The 18,296-nt window shown below is 28.4% G+C and overlaps 1 protein-coding gene across 1 annotated transcript in view; it reads left to right on the top strand.

Annotated features, from left to right (window-relative positions):
- The first annotated feature begins 1,200 nt into the window (after nucleotides 1–1,200).
- The window catches only part of LOC121120585 (uncharacterized), a 173,753-nt gene continuing 156,657 nt past the window's right edge, over nucleotides 1,201–18,296 (top strand). The window contains exon 1 of the mRNA XM_040715460.2: nucleotides 1,201–1,569. Coding sequence (XP_040571394.1) covers nucleotides 1,321–1,569 — 249 coding nt within the window. The 5' untranslated portion in view covers nucleotides 1,201–1,320. The remainder of the gene's footprint in view (nucleotides 1,570–18,296) is intronic.

Below are 18,296 nucleotides of genomic sequence, written 5' to 3'. Positions count from 1 at the left end.
ATTCCATGAATATTTGGGATAAAAAATTTTAACAATACATTAACAAAGTGAAAAAAGAATGTTAACTAACGGAGGATTAAGATGCGCTGGGATTATAATTAATAAAATAAGATTGGCTGGTGGCTATGCCACCCATGACTTGTGCTCATCCAAAGGCTGATACAGTGATCACAAAAGTTATCAGTATTATATTATTTGCCCGGAAAAGGGCTCTGTAATAAGGACGTCAGGACTCGAGGATTTCGTAGACGAACAATTAAGGGTTGTTAAATCGTTCTGTACTATTTAATTTTCCGCGTTGAGACGTCAACAGAGAGTGATCGATAATACTTCATATCTCATATACTGATAGATGTATAGGAGGAAAGAAAAATGAGGGAAAGGAAAAGAAGGGAAAAAAGTCTAGAAAAACTCAAGTGCAAATATTTTTCACTGGAGAGCAAAATTTGACAAATAATTTGGGGAAAAAAGATTGTCCACAACGAATATTGTTAATTTCAAAATTCCACGGGCTCGGTTAACCTATGTTAATTAACTACTTATTTGATTACCTGTAACGTTAATTACAAATGTATGAATGCGATAGTAAAGAAAATATTGGAAAATTAGCTCGTCCAATCGAAGTAGGACTCTTTTTCTCCAAATGGAATGTATTGGTACGAAATATTCCAACGCAATGGAATAACTATTTGTAAGAGAATTCTTCTTTTAATCCACAAGTTGCCAATTTTATTAAGAATATGGAACAAGAATCAAGATAATGTCGAGGTTGTAAATTACTTGATGGACAGAAATATTATGGCTTGATTGCATTAGTCCCTTATTTTTTCCCTTGGATTGAGATAATGTGTTGCAGATTACATTTACCTCGAAAAGCAAGAAGATAAATTTTTTCACAAATTTTTGGTTTTCTGTTCTTCCGAATATATTTAATATACTATAGATCACCCTTCATAGTTTTATATTCTAATATAAGTATATTTTGTATGTTTTATTTATAACGATGACTTCAATAAATGATAAATGATGTTAAACAAAAAAGACTAACTAACCGAGGATTATATCCGAAATATATACCTTGTATGTAAACTCTCTCTTTCCCCCTTAATTCATTCCCCACCTTTTGCTTTTTTACAAGTTACTCTTGTAGTTCTCCGTAGATTTTCTTTTTCTATTTGTAAGACGCTCTCTTATGTTTTTCTTTCTTCACAGTCCTTCCTTTTGAAGTAGTAGTTGTAGACAAGAACTGAAATGTCCCTAGTGTATATATTTATCCATTGATTGAAAAACTGATTCATTTTCTAAGTCCCACATATCAATATGCCCTATTTTTGGAAGTCATCACAATCAGTGGATGAAGAAGTCGAGGAGTTTCGTCGAAAGAGTGTACGACTCCGAGATGGAGATTTTTTACATGGGGAACTTCGAGTTGAAATAGTTGAAGCAAACGATTTGCCCGATACAGATAATTTTTTATTTAATATTAAAAGATGTTTTGGACAGGAAAAGGATGTGACAGATCCTTATGTGACAGTGTATTTGGACAGTACACGCATCATTTCAACTTCGGTAAGACATTACTTTTATGATCATGGGAAGAAAGTCACTTTTTTTGATATTTTACTTTTTGGACGAGGAAATGAGAACACTTTTACCATAATGTACTCTGTACATAAAATATAATGATGCATTATTTTCATTTGCAGTTAGAGATGTAATAACATCACCTAGAATTAAATAAAGATATGTGACAAATCCTAGAGTAAAAACTCGAATTTAATATATATACAAATACTATATATAAAAAAAAATTCTTTACGTTTTATCATATATAATATGCTTACATGTCCGTTCACAAAATATCCTTTCTTAATCTGGTCTAAAAATTGTATTCAATCATATTTCTTAGACCATTACTTCTCAACCACCTTACAAATTTATATATTTCATTATTATATTCTTTTGTATTCTAATAAGGTTGTTCAAGACTTTTCATCGATTTTACCCCCGCATTATTAGCTTATAGCCTACATACTTTAAGGAACGCATGAATATATCTGGGATATTAATTATATTTTGGTTTTTTAATAGTTGTAATGTAACCTTTATTTATAATCAAAAATAATTCTTTTATTCACTAATTTTATTAAAATTACAAAATTATGCATATTTTACGTGATAGGCTTAAAAGCAATGGGATGAATGACTACATCACATCCCTTAAATCTTTAAAAATAATTATTTTGATCTGGGTGTGTTTCTTCACAAATTTTGTAACTATGTTTTTATGACCCATGAATTATATCATATAGTGATGGAGTTTTCATGCTTGAACCATCATTAAATTCAAGAACCAATTGTAAAAGGCCCAGTACTATTTCTTTGTTCTTATTGATACTCTGTAGTTGGCTAATTTTTTTTTTATACCCTACCTATCCCATAAAAATTGAATATTTGATTATGAAATTTGGGCATGGAATAATTGATTTCCTCTTTTGGCATTGACTATTTCGGTTCACAGATCTAACTGACCCAGGCCATATAAAGTTTGAGCCAGCAATTACACCTTTCCTTCCAAGATTACAGCTAAATCTTGATCTATGTAAGTGTTTTTCATATATCCTTTCTTCATTTTGGACAGTGGTTACTTTCTGGTTAAATCAAGTCCTTCAACAAACAATATCAATATAAAACCCATTTTTCTATACTATCTGAAATTTGTTGACCGACAATGATTTATCAATATGGTTTGATATTGAACAATACCAAAATTTATGTTTTACAACATATTATTGATCACTCAAGACGATTTGAAACATTATTAATGATGTAAGAGAAGGACAGTAGTCACTTTAAAAAAATGTTTGTTTTTTCCTCACTGTTCGTTGGGCAATAATTGGATAAGTGTTCAAATTGATACTCAAATTGATGTAGTGAATTAATGTAAACAAATCTAATCTTGAGTAATTTAGAGAAAAGTCATTTTTTTTGCGTGGGAGATTCCACAAGATAAAATATAGGTAATTTAAACTGTACATTAATTAAAAAAATAATTCTGTTAAATTTTTGTTATATCTAAATATTAAATAAAAGATGACAAAAAAAAAAATAATAATAAACTCTAAACTTTTATTCTAAATTAAAGACATTATTTCAAATATTTTTAGCCTATCTTTTGTCACAAAGTTAATACTATATTTTAATAAATTTATTATTCCTATTTTCAATCGAAAAAACAACACACAATATGTACCTAAGTTAGAAAGAAAATTGTCCATAATAAAAAAAGAGCTTATTTGTTTAATTATTGCTTTGCAGATTTTTTTCAAGGCCATTAAACTTTTTTGCTCTCTTTTTACCAACTATTTATTTTCATTTATACATATTCAATAAACAGCTTTTTAAACTGTTTCTTCTCTGTCAAAATAGTAAGAAAAGCACTCAATTATATACTGAGGACATGTGAAAAATAATTTTGTTTGTGTAAGGGAAACAACTTAAATCATTGGACATTTCTTAATTTGTGGTAATAAGATATTATATAATGTTAAGGCAGTGTTTTTGTCTTCGCGAGAACGACATTACTCCCAAATTAGGGAAGTATTGTCAAACACATCCCGAATGAATAAACATATGGATAAACAAACGAAACACTATATTCATCCCATTATCTTGAAAGTTGTAGAGTAGAATTATTCATTTATATTTTCATATAATACATAGTAGGGTTTTTCATTTCCTTTGAGCGGGGTACTGTATGAAAATAATAATTACAATGATTTTTTTTTTTTTTTTGGGATATTTTAAGAAGAAACAACAAATTTGAGCTTTCTTCTCAATTCTTATTTTCTTCATTTTTATTCTCATCTCTACTTGTGCAATGTTTAAAATTTCTTAAATCTTTTTCGGGCACACATAGAATTTATGTATAATAATAAAATAATAACTTCGAACTGTTGTTTCATGTCATGATGGGAATAAATTTGAATGATATTTTAATCATGAAGTTACCAAAAACAGTCGTGTGCCCAAAGAGGACCAGCTGTATTCCCTTTATAAATGACCATCACATCATCAAATGCATGTTTAGGAGTTTGAGGTTCACCCCTGAAACCGAATTGGGGAAGCCAAATAAAAATGGTCTATTTCTTTTTAGTTGAATAAACTTTGAGAGAAACGCCAACACGTATTTTATGTTTTTAATTTTTTAATCTGTTTGGATTTCTTCATTGATTTACAGCTCTAATCATCAAAGAAAAAATCTAAATTAAAGTTTCATTGACTTAGAAACATGTCGTCTTATTAGCTAAATGTGTATCTTGAGTTTGTTATGTTGATATAACGAAAGGTTTTTTTTGGGGTCATTAAGCGACAAAATATAGTCACATGGCTATTAAAGGGTTAACCCATACACACATCACATCAACAGTAATATGTGAGGTTTTTTGTCTTGATTCCTAGTCCTGAATTCCTTTTTTCCGAGAATCAAATGTTTATTTGATGTAGTAGATATTGGTTTATATTGATGAAAAGGTATGTATGGATTATAAAAGGGAACACAAGAGTTTAGTAGTAAAGTTACATCATTCAAAACATTTTGGTATTAGTTTAAGTAAAAAGTTATGTGAGTTTTTTGCTACATGTGTTTATTGAGCTATACCACACAAATAATATTTTGCATCAAAAAATATTAAAGTATCCTTAAATCTTAAGTGTACATTCAAAAAAAAAAAAATTACAGTTTTGTGTTTGATGCAGCCAATTGTGATTAAAGCGTTACAAAATGAAAGTAAAAAAAAAGAAAATTCGACACACTGTTCAGTATCAATAGTACAAGATGAAAAGGTGGAGCAGCTATCTTCAATAAATACCTCTTTATTGACTGAATGCAACATTTCTAGTTAAAAAAAATCTAGTATTTTATGTGGCATCCTATTTTTTCGACTCTGAGCCTCTGACGCAGCCCCTCCCCCTTTGGAGGAGTGATTAGCTTCTCGTTAATAGAACAGTTTACTCGACTTCCCTTTAAACATTATTTTATCGACAAGAGGTTATTCATCAACACTTTAATAAATATGACGCTTAGATGAATCCCAGTGCGTTTAATTATTAAGAGAGAGCGAAATCAGTTCTTCAAATTTATTCTTAAAGTTTGAAATGTTAATTTATTTCCTCTTTTTTTCTCCTAACAAAATATATAATATTTCAAACTTTCCGTTAAGTTATATATATAGGAATTCTTACTAAATATCATAAATTAAAAGTTTTCATAGGCTGCCTGTATGGTAGCTACTAAAGTTCCATCATAGCTATGAAAAGTTCACTTGTATTAGAAAAGAATTCCTCTTGATGTACTAATGATTGAATGTTGGAGTTATAAACACTGATTTTGATTGAATTTCCAAAACGGTTTCTGCTTGTGATTCATTCCTGCTAACAAATTTATTAACACAGATGTACATTTATGTATGTATACATAATTTCTGTATGACTCTGTAGTATTAACTTCAGGCATTTTAAATTAGAATTATTACTAAAGAAGCCTTTCTGATTAATTTAATTTTAATCAGTAACTATCAATACTACTACTAAAACTAAAGACATGTTACAAATTGGAGTCTCGTTGATATATTTTTTTTTTTTATATTAGTTTTATGATATAATTTAAAAGGGTAGTTAGTTGTCGTTAAAAAAACAATAAGTATCTTCTTAACATGAAATTATGCTGAAAGAATTATTCAGTACAAATTATATTTGTTGAGGAAACTTTTATTACATGTATCATTTCTCTTAACTTGAAAAGCTACTGAATAGTAGGTTAAATGAATGAAGAAAAAAAAAATAATGCTTAATCGAGGATTTTTTTAATATTAAATCAACTTTTGGGATTTCATATGTATTGGGGAAGCCAATTTGTTTTATAATTGTTTTTTTTTTAACCTATGTAAAAATTAATGATATAACCACGGAGACAAATTGAGATATAATGTTTTACCAATAAAAAGTACTTATGTAATATTTCATTGGTATACGTAGAAATACAATTTGTGTGTCTTTTTCAATCGAATACTATAAAAACATCAAAACAAGATAATATTGTTAAGGGAAAATTACTATTGAAAATATTATAAAATTTTAAAATCGTTACAATCATACAAATAAATAATGGATTATATATTTTTCATATAATTGTATCCAAATAGTTAGAGAATATTAAAAGATTGCTTGATTTTCAGGGTTAAAAATATATATAAATGTAAAGTAATCCATCCATATACATACACAGTTAACTTAAGTCCAATTTTTACATTGATCGATGATTAAAAATCGAGGTAGTGTCATTAAAGTTCCAGGATTAAGATTAAAAGTGTACCATAGAGTAAATTTTTGGGACCAATCATACCTATGAATTTATCATTTAAAATTGTGACTGAAGAAAATAAATATAAAATTTTGTTATAATCTATGTTACAGCAAATAAATTTAAAGAATCAACAAAATACGTTTCTTGAAATCTCAATTATTTTTTCTTAAATTTATATGGAATTCAGAACTAACATGGTAACATACAGGTAGTACATGATAAATTAGGAATAGAAGGTGGAACAAAAATATGATCCATACTAGTTTTTACAATGATCATTCATATTTTTGGTCTATAATCACTACATTGAAGTTAAGTAGAGCTACATTAAAGTTGAAAAATGATTATTGGTGTATTTATAGCCAAGATATGCATTGCTCTCGAAATTTTAAAATAAATAAATTAATGTACTTAAATTTTGAGTGACGAATGGAGAATGATCAAATTTTACGTCAATGCATTTTTTGTGTAAATTACTTTTAAAATAAGCTGTAAAATATTTAAATTTTACAACAGTTTATAAAGTGCCAGCATCATTATCTATTCTTGGGTATATTACAAATATAGTGGAATCGATCAATCATATGTTTTGCTATTGAAACAGAATATTCTGAAGATATAAATCTTATATACAATTAGTGTTTTGATATTTGTTTACATATATCATTATTAATATGTTTATTTAACATATAATATATTATTATTTGAAATAAGTAAGACAAATAACTGAAACTCTGAATCATTAAAACTTATTTGTGGTAACTTAGTTAACTTGAGTACAATCTGGAACAAAATTAAGAAAAAGAGAAATGTCCAATTTATTTTTGACATTATAATTACAAACATTGTGTTTTGTCGGGCATTACTTATTCGGTTCACTCTTGTCTTTAGAATAACGGCATCAAAGATACAACTGCATAAGTTTTAAGGACTAAACTGGAACTGAGGAAGACTGAACGGGACGAAACCGTAATCTTCACTCCTAAAAAAAGACCCTTACAACTATATCCATACATACACATCAATATTTCTTTGAAATATTTCCGTCAGTTAAAGACATTCTATTCAAGTTTTTGGATTGAATTTTTCCAATAATGTTAATAATACTTAAAAGATTTTATTTGTTTAAAGGACTTAATAAGGGCCCGATATCAATTAAAATTTAATTTATTTTTAGTGAAATTTGGTACACATCCAAAGGATTTACTAAAATTAATTTTGAATGAAAAATGTCAATAATTTGTCAAAGAATATAAATACTATCTAAACTCCATTTATATCAAATATTGTAGTTGTATGCCTAATATTTTGACTATAATTTAGCTGTGATTTTAATATTATGTTTTTACTATGTAAACAAACTCAAAAAAGCATAATTATTTCAGAAAATATAGGTAAACATTAATCTACTTTCAAATATTTACTTTCAAAAATCATAAAAAAGTAAAAATCAAATATGGAATAATATACTAAAAATATAAATATATTTCTAGTCAAAATATATTTACAGACATTTAATATATTTTCTGTTCAAGCTGTAACTGGTAGCAGATGATTAGACTAGTTAATGATTTCCTCAAATCATTTCTATACCCTTTCTTCCTTCCTTATAAATAATAGAACAAGTACTTATATGGGGTGTTCAGCTACCCCAACAATTCATAGTTGTTGTTACTTAGGCATCATTCAACAAATTGTATATTTTTTACATTATATTTTTTCCCCTATTTGTTTATAATCTACATAAGTAGCTTTAAAAAAATAATTTTAAAATCTGTATAATTTAGAGCCAACAATATTAATAAATTATTTTTAGACAATTATCGAATAAGACATTTTCTACTCCCCTTGCATCTTTTGACTGAGAAAAATGGATTCTTTTTCCCCATTCATGTTATTCTGATGATGCCTCCGTTCTTTTTCAAAACAGGACAGAGAATCGGCCCTGACGTATAAGGTGCTTAGACAAACCATCTTGCCATGGCTGTAGACCAATTACCTGGATGGCGCCCCCTCTCACATGTCCGCCAAGTGCAAAAAGTTCTGTGCAGATAACATGGCTTGATTCTGATCCAAAGATCCCCTTTCCTCACTTTAACTTTTTATTGTAATTTTGTAATATTGGGCACTTTTGAGAAGGAAACCAACAGGACCTCACACTTAAATGAGGACCCACTGAAGTCCTTCATAGTGGGTGCATGGGACATCTTGTCAGATAAGTTTGTCATCAACTCCTGCATAGACTTCAGGTGACCTGTAAAGTCTGTGATTGATAAAGAAAGTGCCCATATTGAGTGAAAACAGTTTTGCAAAAACATTGTCTACATGTTTTTTTAACATTATTTTTTTGCTTATTATTGAAACTATAAAATCATGAATTTATTAAAAAAAATACCTCTCTGAAGACAGTTACTAGAACTGACACTGCACAATTTTGATTCCCTAGAGAATGATGTATGCCTTATTATATTCCCTGCGTTTTAAGTAATTTAAAACGACATGAGTTTTGGTTTTTAACAAGATATAACTTGTTTTCTTATTGTAAAAAAATGAATTTAATTTTTGATGTAAATTTGTATTCAAAATTCATCACTTAACGCAAATTTTGGAAATCAAATAAGTACCCATAAGTTTATGATGTGGATGCGTGTATTAAATAAAGTATTCTAATATTATATTTTTGTAAACCTAACTCCACAGATTGAAAAAAAAAAGTCAAAAATGAATGAGATCATAATATAGAATTGAATTGAGTTACAGAACTGAAATTTTATTTCCCAATGTTTTGACATAAATTTTTTTCTTAAAATCGGATATAAAAAAATGGAAATAAATTTCGTACCGCTTGGTTACACCGTACATTTATGTATTGGTTACGCTACCAAAATTAATATCTTTATTTTGATACTTTTTGACTTCAAATCTTTTACAAATTTTGGCATCTTTTAGTTTTCTCTTATCCAATATACCCTAATAATTCAAAAGGCAAATATCATTTTTAAAACATATCTTTATAATTTGGGACATCATTTTTCTATCATCAGCTAAATCCTAAACTTATTATTGTTATTTAAACCATAGAATAAGTAAATGAGTATTAAAATTTTCAATTGTTGTAGGTTTGGCCTTCAATTTTTTTTGTGTATAATTACAGTTCAGAGTCATTTTTCAAAATAAAATAATTATATACCGGTAGTTGCATAAATAAGCGGACTTATTTTTAAAGGCTCATATCTCAAGGTTCCTTTACCGGAAATAAAAAATTCCAGCACAAGTAACTCGGTAAATCTTTTGGCTTTTTTTTTTCTTACTCGCATCAAACAAAGTCGTTTACGATGCATGACGAGGCCAAACGTCATATGGTTGCCACTCTCGTGTCGGTAGGTCTGTCAAGGAGATAATCAAGGACACTGGACTATCCAGGACTACTGTGTTCAAGGTCCAGAAGCTTGTCAAGGAGGGAAAAGATCTGAAGGAAGGTGTTCGGACCGGCAGACCACTGAAAATCAATGTGGATGAGGTGAAGGAGACCTTCACAAGAACATTTGGGCCCCTCAATCACCTGATTTGAATCCCCTTGACTACAGTGTGTGGTGGCAAATTGAGAAGAAGGCCTGTGCTACCCGCCACCCGAATTTGGACTAATTGAAGGCAGTGTCAATGAGCAATGGGCAGCCATGGAACACCATTACATAATCAATGTGTGCAAAGCCTTCCGCGGGCACTTGGAGGGTGTCATAGCAGAGTATGGCGGTTATATTCAGTAATTATATTAAATTTTATACCAGAATAAGTTTTCTATTATATAATTCTCCAAAAAAAAAATAGGTCATACGAATTTTATTACACATTTAATTATTTGTCACAAATAGTCTGCGTATTTATGCAACTACCGGTAAATGAAAATTTAAGTAAATAAAAATTGATAAAAACATATTGGCATTCAAACGATAACTATGTATCAAGTTTGCATATGCATAAAGTTCCATCAAAATATATATTTAATAATCCAAAAATCTATTAAAATGCATGATCATATATGGAAGCTGATATTTCTTTCACTTGTTTTATATAAAAGCTATAACTATAAAATAAATCTTATATTGCAACATTAAAAAATTAGGAGTTTTAATTGAGATCGACTTTAAATGATTTTTTCACTTTAACTTTTAATTTTCTCAAATACTTTTTAATAACTAAACAATGTAAGATTTTATAAAATTGTTCAGAAATTAAATATACTTAAGTTAATTAATTATTTGAAAATTTGTATTAAATAATTAATATTTTAGAGGTAAGAAGATCTGTTCTAGTTTAAATATGTTACATATCTAATGTATTTGATCAATATTGATTACCAATTATGTCATCTAATTGACTTTTTTTTATTTAGTTTCTAAACTTTTTCTGCCTACAAAATATTCATTAATTCTTAAAATTAAGAAAATACTTGACTTAGTTATAAATAGTTTCAAAATCTAATAAATTAGATGTCTAATTTAAAAAAGGAGCCAAAATTAAATTTTTTTGAAATTAAATAATAAGGTTTATACTTTAGTTTTAGATGTATTATAATGCAATAATATAAATAATAACTTCGAAATAAGACCCTTCACATTACTTGATTTTTGCATGGATCAAAGACCCATTTTGTAGGAGCTTTATTCGGAATATCTTAATAAATAATTTATATTTCTTATGTTAGAATGTTTTTTATCTTCTAAATAAATTTAATTTATAGTGATTTCATTTTGATATATGACGCTGAATCAAAATTATACTGCATATGTCATTTTGAGTCAAAGGCTTTAAAAGCCAAAACTACTGCAATTAATACTTTATTTGTCAATTACGTGCTGTTTGGCTTAAAAAAATAATTTCGGATTTAGCTGAGAGGCGTTTCAAGACCTGAATTTTGTTTAATAATAATTAAAGTTAAAGATTCAGTCGTATCACTATGATGAAATAGGACTAAAAAATTATTATTATTAATGGTTTTTGTGTAATACTTGATGACAAATCATGAAAAAAGTCCCAAAGTATTTTTTTATGTTTTCGAACCTCATTGATGGATTTAAAAAATTGTAATAAGAACACTTTTTCAGATGAAGGAGTGTCTTAATGATAAAATAAACGAAGACGTTTGGTATTTGAAATAAAAAAAGAGACATCCCTTTGGCCATATTATCAAAAAGGATCTCTAAACTCAAAATTCATAAGAAGTAGATGAGGTCCTTTTGAATAACTGATTCTACTATATTCCTTCCCAAGATAAGAGTCCCGCTGTATTGAATAATCACCACATTTATAAATTTTATTATATCATTAGTACTATTTATATTTGCTAAATTACTATAAGTACTATAAAAATGTCTTGAGGATACTATTAGAAAATTGTAAGTGATCAATCGTTATTTAACCTTCCACGTGTACAGAAAGCTTTGAAATTCTCGGTTATTGTTATCTTCCTGTTTTTTAACTTTTGATTAGTCCTGAGTGCAAGGAGGTGGGTTCATGAACTATGCCCTTAATGTACTCCATTGAAAGGTATGTATTTATCAGTGGAAAGAAAATATTAACGGGTATTACTGTCTTATTTATATATCCATAGGCTTTTATTAACATCAACTTCTCCTCCCCCAGCTCACTTGTATTGATGTCTTTGTTTATTATACTACATTTTTGTATATGGTGATTCTATCTCATTTCACCGAATATCCACAATGCCATACCCTTTTTATCACTGGTTCTTATCTTTTCATCTGCTTGGGGAACACTTCAATACTTTTTACACTTCTCCCAAACGCACTTCTATTTAAAAAATAATAATAAGATATTCTTGTCATTAGTCTGCTTCTTTTAAAAATCATGTTTGTATTTCAGACTTTATTGGCTAAGTACTACTATTATAACTTAATATTTAGAACCAATTGAAGTTACTCTTAATCCATTGTGTCTTCGTATGTACCAGTTCAAGTCCTTCTCAAGCAATTGTTTTATGCAGCTTTGACTTGATATTATCCTACACTTATAATTAATATATATAAAACTCCATTTCGTTGATCAATTTGGTTTTGAAGTACATCTGAGCCACTCCAGAAATTTATAATACTCATTATGTATATGAAGTGATACTAAAATGTTTGCTATATCGGCCAGATTTTGTAGTTTGAGTTGGCAACCCGATCAGTGTCTTTTTTTTCTAAGCTGATATCAATATTATTTTATTTCTAAGGGATTGTCTTTCTTTCTATTATATAAAAATCCAGATTGAACATTAGGCTGTGCTCATACACTAAGGATGTATTGGGGAAATATAATTTTAAGTCCATATTGGACTAAGAGTAGAGCTTAGAATTGACATCCAAGTATTCTTGAATATGTCTTTGTTTATTTAGTTTTCCTTCTCGTCCCAGCTATTGTAACACATTGTCTGGGATACAATGGTGAGTTTAGTTTTTTTTTTTTTTTGACAAGTTCAAAACGCCAGCGATTTTTATCAATATGTATATTGAACTACTTTTTCGAATTTTAATATGTCTCCGTATTTTATCCTGCTTTAAGGTGTGATAAGATCGAAAATCCTTTTTAGGGATCTAAGTATGCCCTATACCCTGCCTTATTGGCCTTAAAGTTTTTTCAAAATGCCTTTTTTGATAATTTTGCGTAGTTTTTGGAGAAAAAGTATAGATATAACACATCATTGGATGTGAAAAAATACTTTAAATTAAAATATAACCATTTTTGAATAATACTTTTAATATATTTTATTATCTAAGTATCGAGATTGCCCAGTACAATGAAGGTAAAGAAAAACGTCTGTGTGCGTGGACCGCAGTACTAAAATTATATACTCCCTTCTATCAATATTATTTTCCCCTATATTTATAAATTTTTGGCGTAAAATCTATTAATACTTTCAAATACACATAATTCAATTATAATTTTTCTGATACCGATTTAAATATCGGAATTATATACATTTTATATATTTTCTTAGACTTTTATAAATAAAAACGTTAAGATCACACAAATGAGATTATTTTTAATATCGATTTATTTATTGATGACATTCTTTTTTCTAAAAATCAAATCATTACTAATTATATCCTATGGGTTGAAGGAGATACTCTCTCTGCATGGTATTTTCAGTAATTATTTTCCCATAATCAGTCTTCATTTTTATTCCTCTATCTGCAATACCCGAATATTATGTATATATTTTTTTGCTTTCATGTAGTCTTCATTTTATGAGTATGTTGCAACGTACTCTAGAAGCCAATCTGACACTATATTAAGTATGACTAACAAAAGAGACGATTCTGGACAATAAGAATATCTAATTTAATTTTTTCAGTTATAATCTGAAATATAAGTTTGCCTTTTTTTTAATCTGTCGGGTTTTTTAGTCAATATAATTTCAAGGCTATTTTCGAACGAACGGAACCAACTCCTGTGTCAAATACCAACTATGATTATGAAGCTTCTTCATGACGACCTCTCCTAAATCATAATTAATTCTTCTGAACAATAACATGTGTGGGAAAATTTCAAATCATTTACAGGAACATCCGCAGCAAATAATGAAGTAATCCATATTGGCGTGTAAAACAAAGTTAGGAATTTGTTCATCCTATCCAGCTTTTTCATTGTACCTTTATCACCTTTTTTGGTATTTATTGCCATCTATCGTGCTTGATGAATTGCTCCTGGTTTCTTCAAGTGAGTACCTAGATGAGAAGTTAAATTATAGTAAGTTCTTCCATTTTTTTGATAATCAGCTCTTGAAGATGTGGCTCATTTCAAAATGTTATCCATCTTCTTTCAACAATTTGCCTTTCCCTTTCCGACATAATCTTTTAATAGTGAGTCTTTTTGTATGTTCTTTATTAGAGTTACCTCATTTGTTCTTGTAGTGTTTTTACTGGGATTTTCTAGAGACGGAAAATCCATCAACAACTTTTCCCAAGCTGAGCTTTTAACTACCTTCAGAATATGCTGTCTACATACTAGATATATAATTTTTTATCTAACCTTAGCAGCAACCTTGAGAATTCCTAGGTGCATTTCCTTGGCATTATCCTGCATCATACTCAAAATCACTAACACCCTTAACAGTTTTAATCAGGATACCCTGGTTGGATCCATGAAAATCTCGTAACATTTTGATATCCCTGTGTAGTGAAGCATATGAAAGAGGATCTCCAATGAATAATAAAATGTATGTTTAATTAATTTTATGTCTTGAGATCATCCTGTTTCGACAAGTAGTTGATGTAGATACAATGAAAATATTTAAGCTAGATTTTGCACCGTGCAAGTACAACTGCTTTTAATGTGTTTTGGGGTAGTAGTATATGATCAGCAGTATTGAATATTACTTCACATTTCATATTTTTTTGGGGGTAAGTCATTCGGAGTGTAAATCATTTTTGCCAAGTCATTTCATTGATTTCAAAAAACAACAAGGGTCCCCAAATTTCGGCTTGCTCTTAGATAAAACTGGTTTTGGCTATGAATTGATATGAATGAGTATTCATCCTTATTGATTCACTTCATTATACTTAATATAAGTATTATTTACTCGTAATTTCTATTTTCTTGGAATATACTTTTTTCCCCAGGCTTCTTATTCAATTATTCATTTATTTTCATTCAGCAATGTTAGTATTTGTTTTTTATGCTAATTTCATTCAATAAGCCGATTAAGAAGTATTTGATATATTTAATATTATCAGAGTTGTAAAAAAAACCATTAAAAACCGTCAGTATGTCGTAAGGGATGTGTATGGACACATATGTATATATGTATGATTATTTTATGATAAATTTTCACAAGAATAATTACCAATAGCTCGGTAATAAAACATTGTATCCAAAACTCTTTGATTTTTTTAAATTTTAACCATATAAAAATAGAATCCTTATTTTAAAAAAAATAGAGTAAAAATTTTATGGAAATAGGTTATCATAGCTTTGTTAATATAGTAAAAAAAGGGAAACAGTTTTGATTGAAATTATTCGCTTATATACAAAAAATACTATATAGGGTAAGTTACGCATCGTTAGACGTTTCAAATTGTGGGACACTAAACAGTTATGTTGCAACAATTCTTTAGTACTGCAACCAAGGATATCAAAAGAGATTGTTATGTAATCATTACACATTTCTAAATAATCCCGTAAAATTTCTAATCGATGAAAGGTTTAGTTTTTGAGAATAAAAGTTTACAGTTCAAGGTTCTAATTATTTGTAGTTTTAATTCAACACTTCTATATTTTATGGTGTGTGATAGTATGAAGATATTTCCTCTCCATTTGGTTATATTGGAACAAAATTCACGTGTTTGACTTCACTAGAAGTTTTGACATGCATATTTTATTTATGTGCTTGATTTTTGTTATACTATTTGCGTAACAATTGCTTTATGATAATATGAACCTAATAATTGACAAATTCATATGTTTTATATTGAATAAAATAACAAATAGCTCACTAAATAGCCAAACAAATAGCTAAATACCGAAGAGAAAATCATTCGAATAGATGTTGATCAGAAAGAAGAAAAAGAGGAAGAGACGTACGTTAAATTCAACTACCTCACACCTCACATCAATCATATTAATAATTAATAACGTTAATAACCATGCATCTAACTCCGTCTCGGGAAGGAATCTAACCGATCCCCCTCGGCAAAATAATGTAATTTAACACATAGATATTTCAGGTATCGTAAGGAGTCTCTCAGAGTTAGAGTCGCTTCACTCCAACTCATCACCTTGGGAAACTATCAAGATTCCGTTTTCAAGCATAAATAATTGTTATGGATCCAGGTGATCATACCAACATTAAGTTTAACTGGATTAATGCAATTGTTCGTTTAAAGCAGTGCCAATCTGTGGAGTTCAATCTTGAATTCATTTGAATGAATACCTTTTATTGAGGGAAAAATATGAGAAAACAACAAAAGAATCTCAAGCCAATATTATGTTTACCTTTATCAATGGTTTATTACACAATCAAGGCTTTATATTCGAACTAATTAATTAATTAAGAACTCAAATTAATTCATTTATTAATTGTATTATATAATATTAACGTAATTTATTAGTAAAACTATAAATTAGACAATATGAAAACAATTTTTAATCATTGAATCAATGAGAAACTAAATTTAGCAATAACAGAATGGCAAATTGTAACTTATTTTTTCCTGTTTTTTATTCTTAAATACATCAGAGTTATCGAGGAGCGAGGTAGTCCACTGACTTTCTTGCTTATTAATAAGCCGAACCAAATCAAACATGAATCTTCCAAGTTAATTAATGGACCCTTTCTCAAAAAAGAGGATTACTTGGATTTTGTCCAACGGTAATATAAAATTTCTAGAGGAGACAATAGTGTATCAATTAATAAATACTATTAATAAATTTAAAATGCAATAGCCTTATGAGAGACATAAGGCGGTTGATATGCTGGAGGGACTGGAACATTTCTCAACCATACGTACCATAGTTAACCACATTAGTTTATTACATGAAGTGTCGAAAAAAAAAAAAAAAAGCCGTTTCTGTAGTGTTTAAATATATATTTACATTGATTAAAACAAATGATTAATTAATGGAATTAAACATTGAAACAGGAATATATATTAATATTGGTTATACACATTAATAAAATTGGAGCCGGATTCTCATTCTGAATTTGAATGAATGAATGTATTATGTTGTATTATTAATATTGCTTGATAAATATGATAGAAGTTTATAATACAAATGAAGTTACAAATTCAAGTATTAAATCTATGTATCTTAATGATATTGTATTTAAAATTGATATCGCCTAATCTGATGTATCACATGCTATGCTTATTCGTCCCACCGTAAGTTTTTCCAATATGAATAATCCATCATGTCTAAAGTCTAATGATAATTAAGTGATTAACACTTCTTCCATTCGAATTATTGTCGTGTTTGTTTATTTTCCTTTTATCATATATTTATTAATATTACTTATTTTGTCTCTGGTTCGAATACATAAGTCATTAGTTACATAAGTACGTGAGATTATTATTTATATTAAATAAAAGAAGGCAAGTCTTTCCCCTGGTGAGCTTTATCCTTTACGAATTTTCCCAGCGCAAATAATCCCAGTACAAACTTTCACTATACAAATTTTCCGTATGCGAACTCTACTGACACCCTTTATAAATTATATTAATACTACAAAAGAAGGAAGTATGATTTTTCCTTTTATAATTTATGTAACGTACGTATGTTCCTCTTTCTATTCATTATATAAAATAATATGAAATCCTTCATCTCAAGGATTACCATATAATCAAGGATTCCCCTGTATACAAAAATAGGTATGTTATATTTTGATTTTTATCCACCCTAGAGATAAATATTTAAGCAGAACTTGCCCTCCTTTGTATATTTTTGCTATTTCATGGTGTCTGAAATTAAGAAACTTGATTTGAATAACGTCCCAAATTAAAAAATTTAATTCGAAAATTGTCTGTATTCATGAATTTTGGGCATTTTTGATAGTTTATCAAACTTCTTTAATAACTTCTTTATTCGATATTTTAATTAAAATATTTTGATACGAAACTTCTTAATGACATGTTTATCAATGTGTTTATTTAAAAAATCTCAAATATATTGCATGATGTCTATATAAAATATATGAACGTAAACACCTCTGACAGCTCTTGTTCATATATCATAATTAAGCTTATTAGTGTCTTGTATTTGTACTAATGCAATACAAATATATTTATTTACTTTTTTGCAGCTTCATTAGTTTTTTTTTAATTCATACATTTTCATTAATCATCAAAACACAAATGAATAACTTAATCATCAAGCAGTTGTGTTATAAAAACAAACATTACAACAAAATATATATTTTTTTAGTTGAAAATTA

Source organism: Lepeophtheirus salmonis, chromosome 6 (genome assembly GCF_016086655.4).
Source record: "Lepeophtheirus salmonis chromosome 6, UVic_Lsal_1.4, whole genome shotgun sequence".
NCBI lineage: Eukaryota > Metazoa > Arthropoda > Copepoda > Siphonostomatoida > Caligidae > Lepeophtheirus > Lepeophtheirus salmonis.
This window is presented reverse-complemented; position numbering and strand designations above follow the sequence as displayed.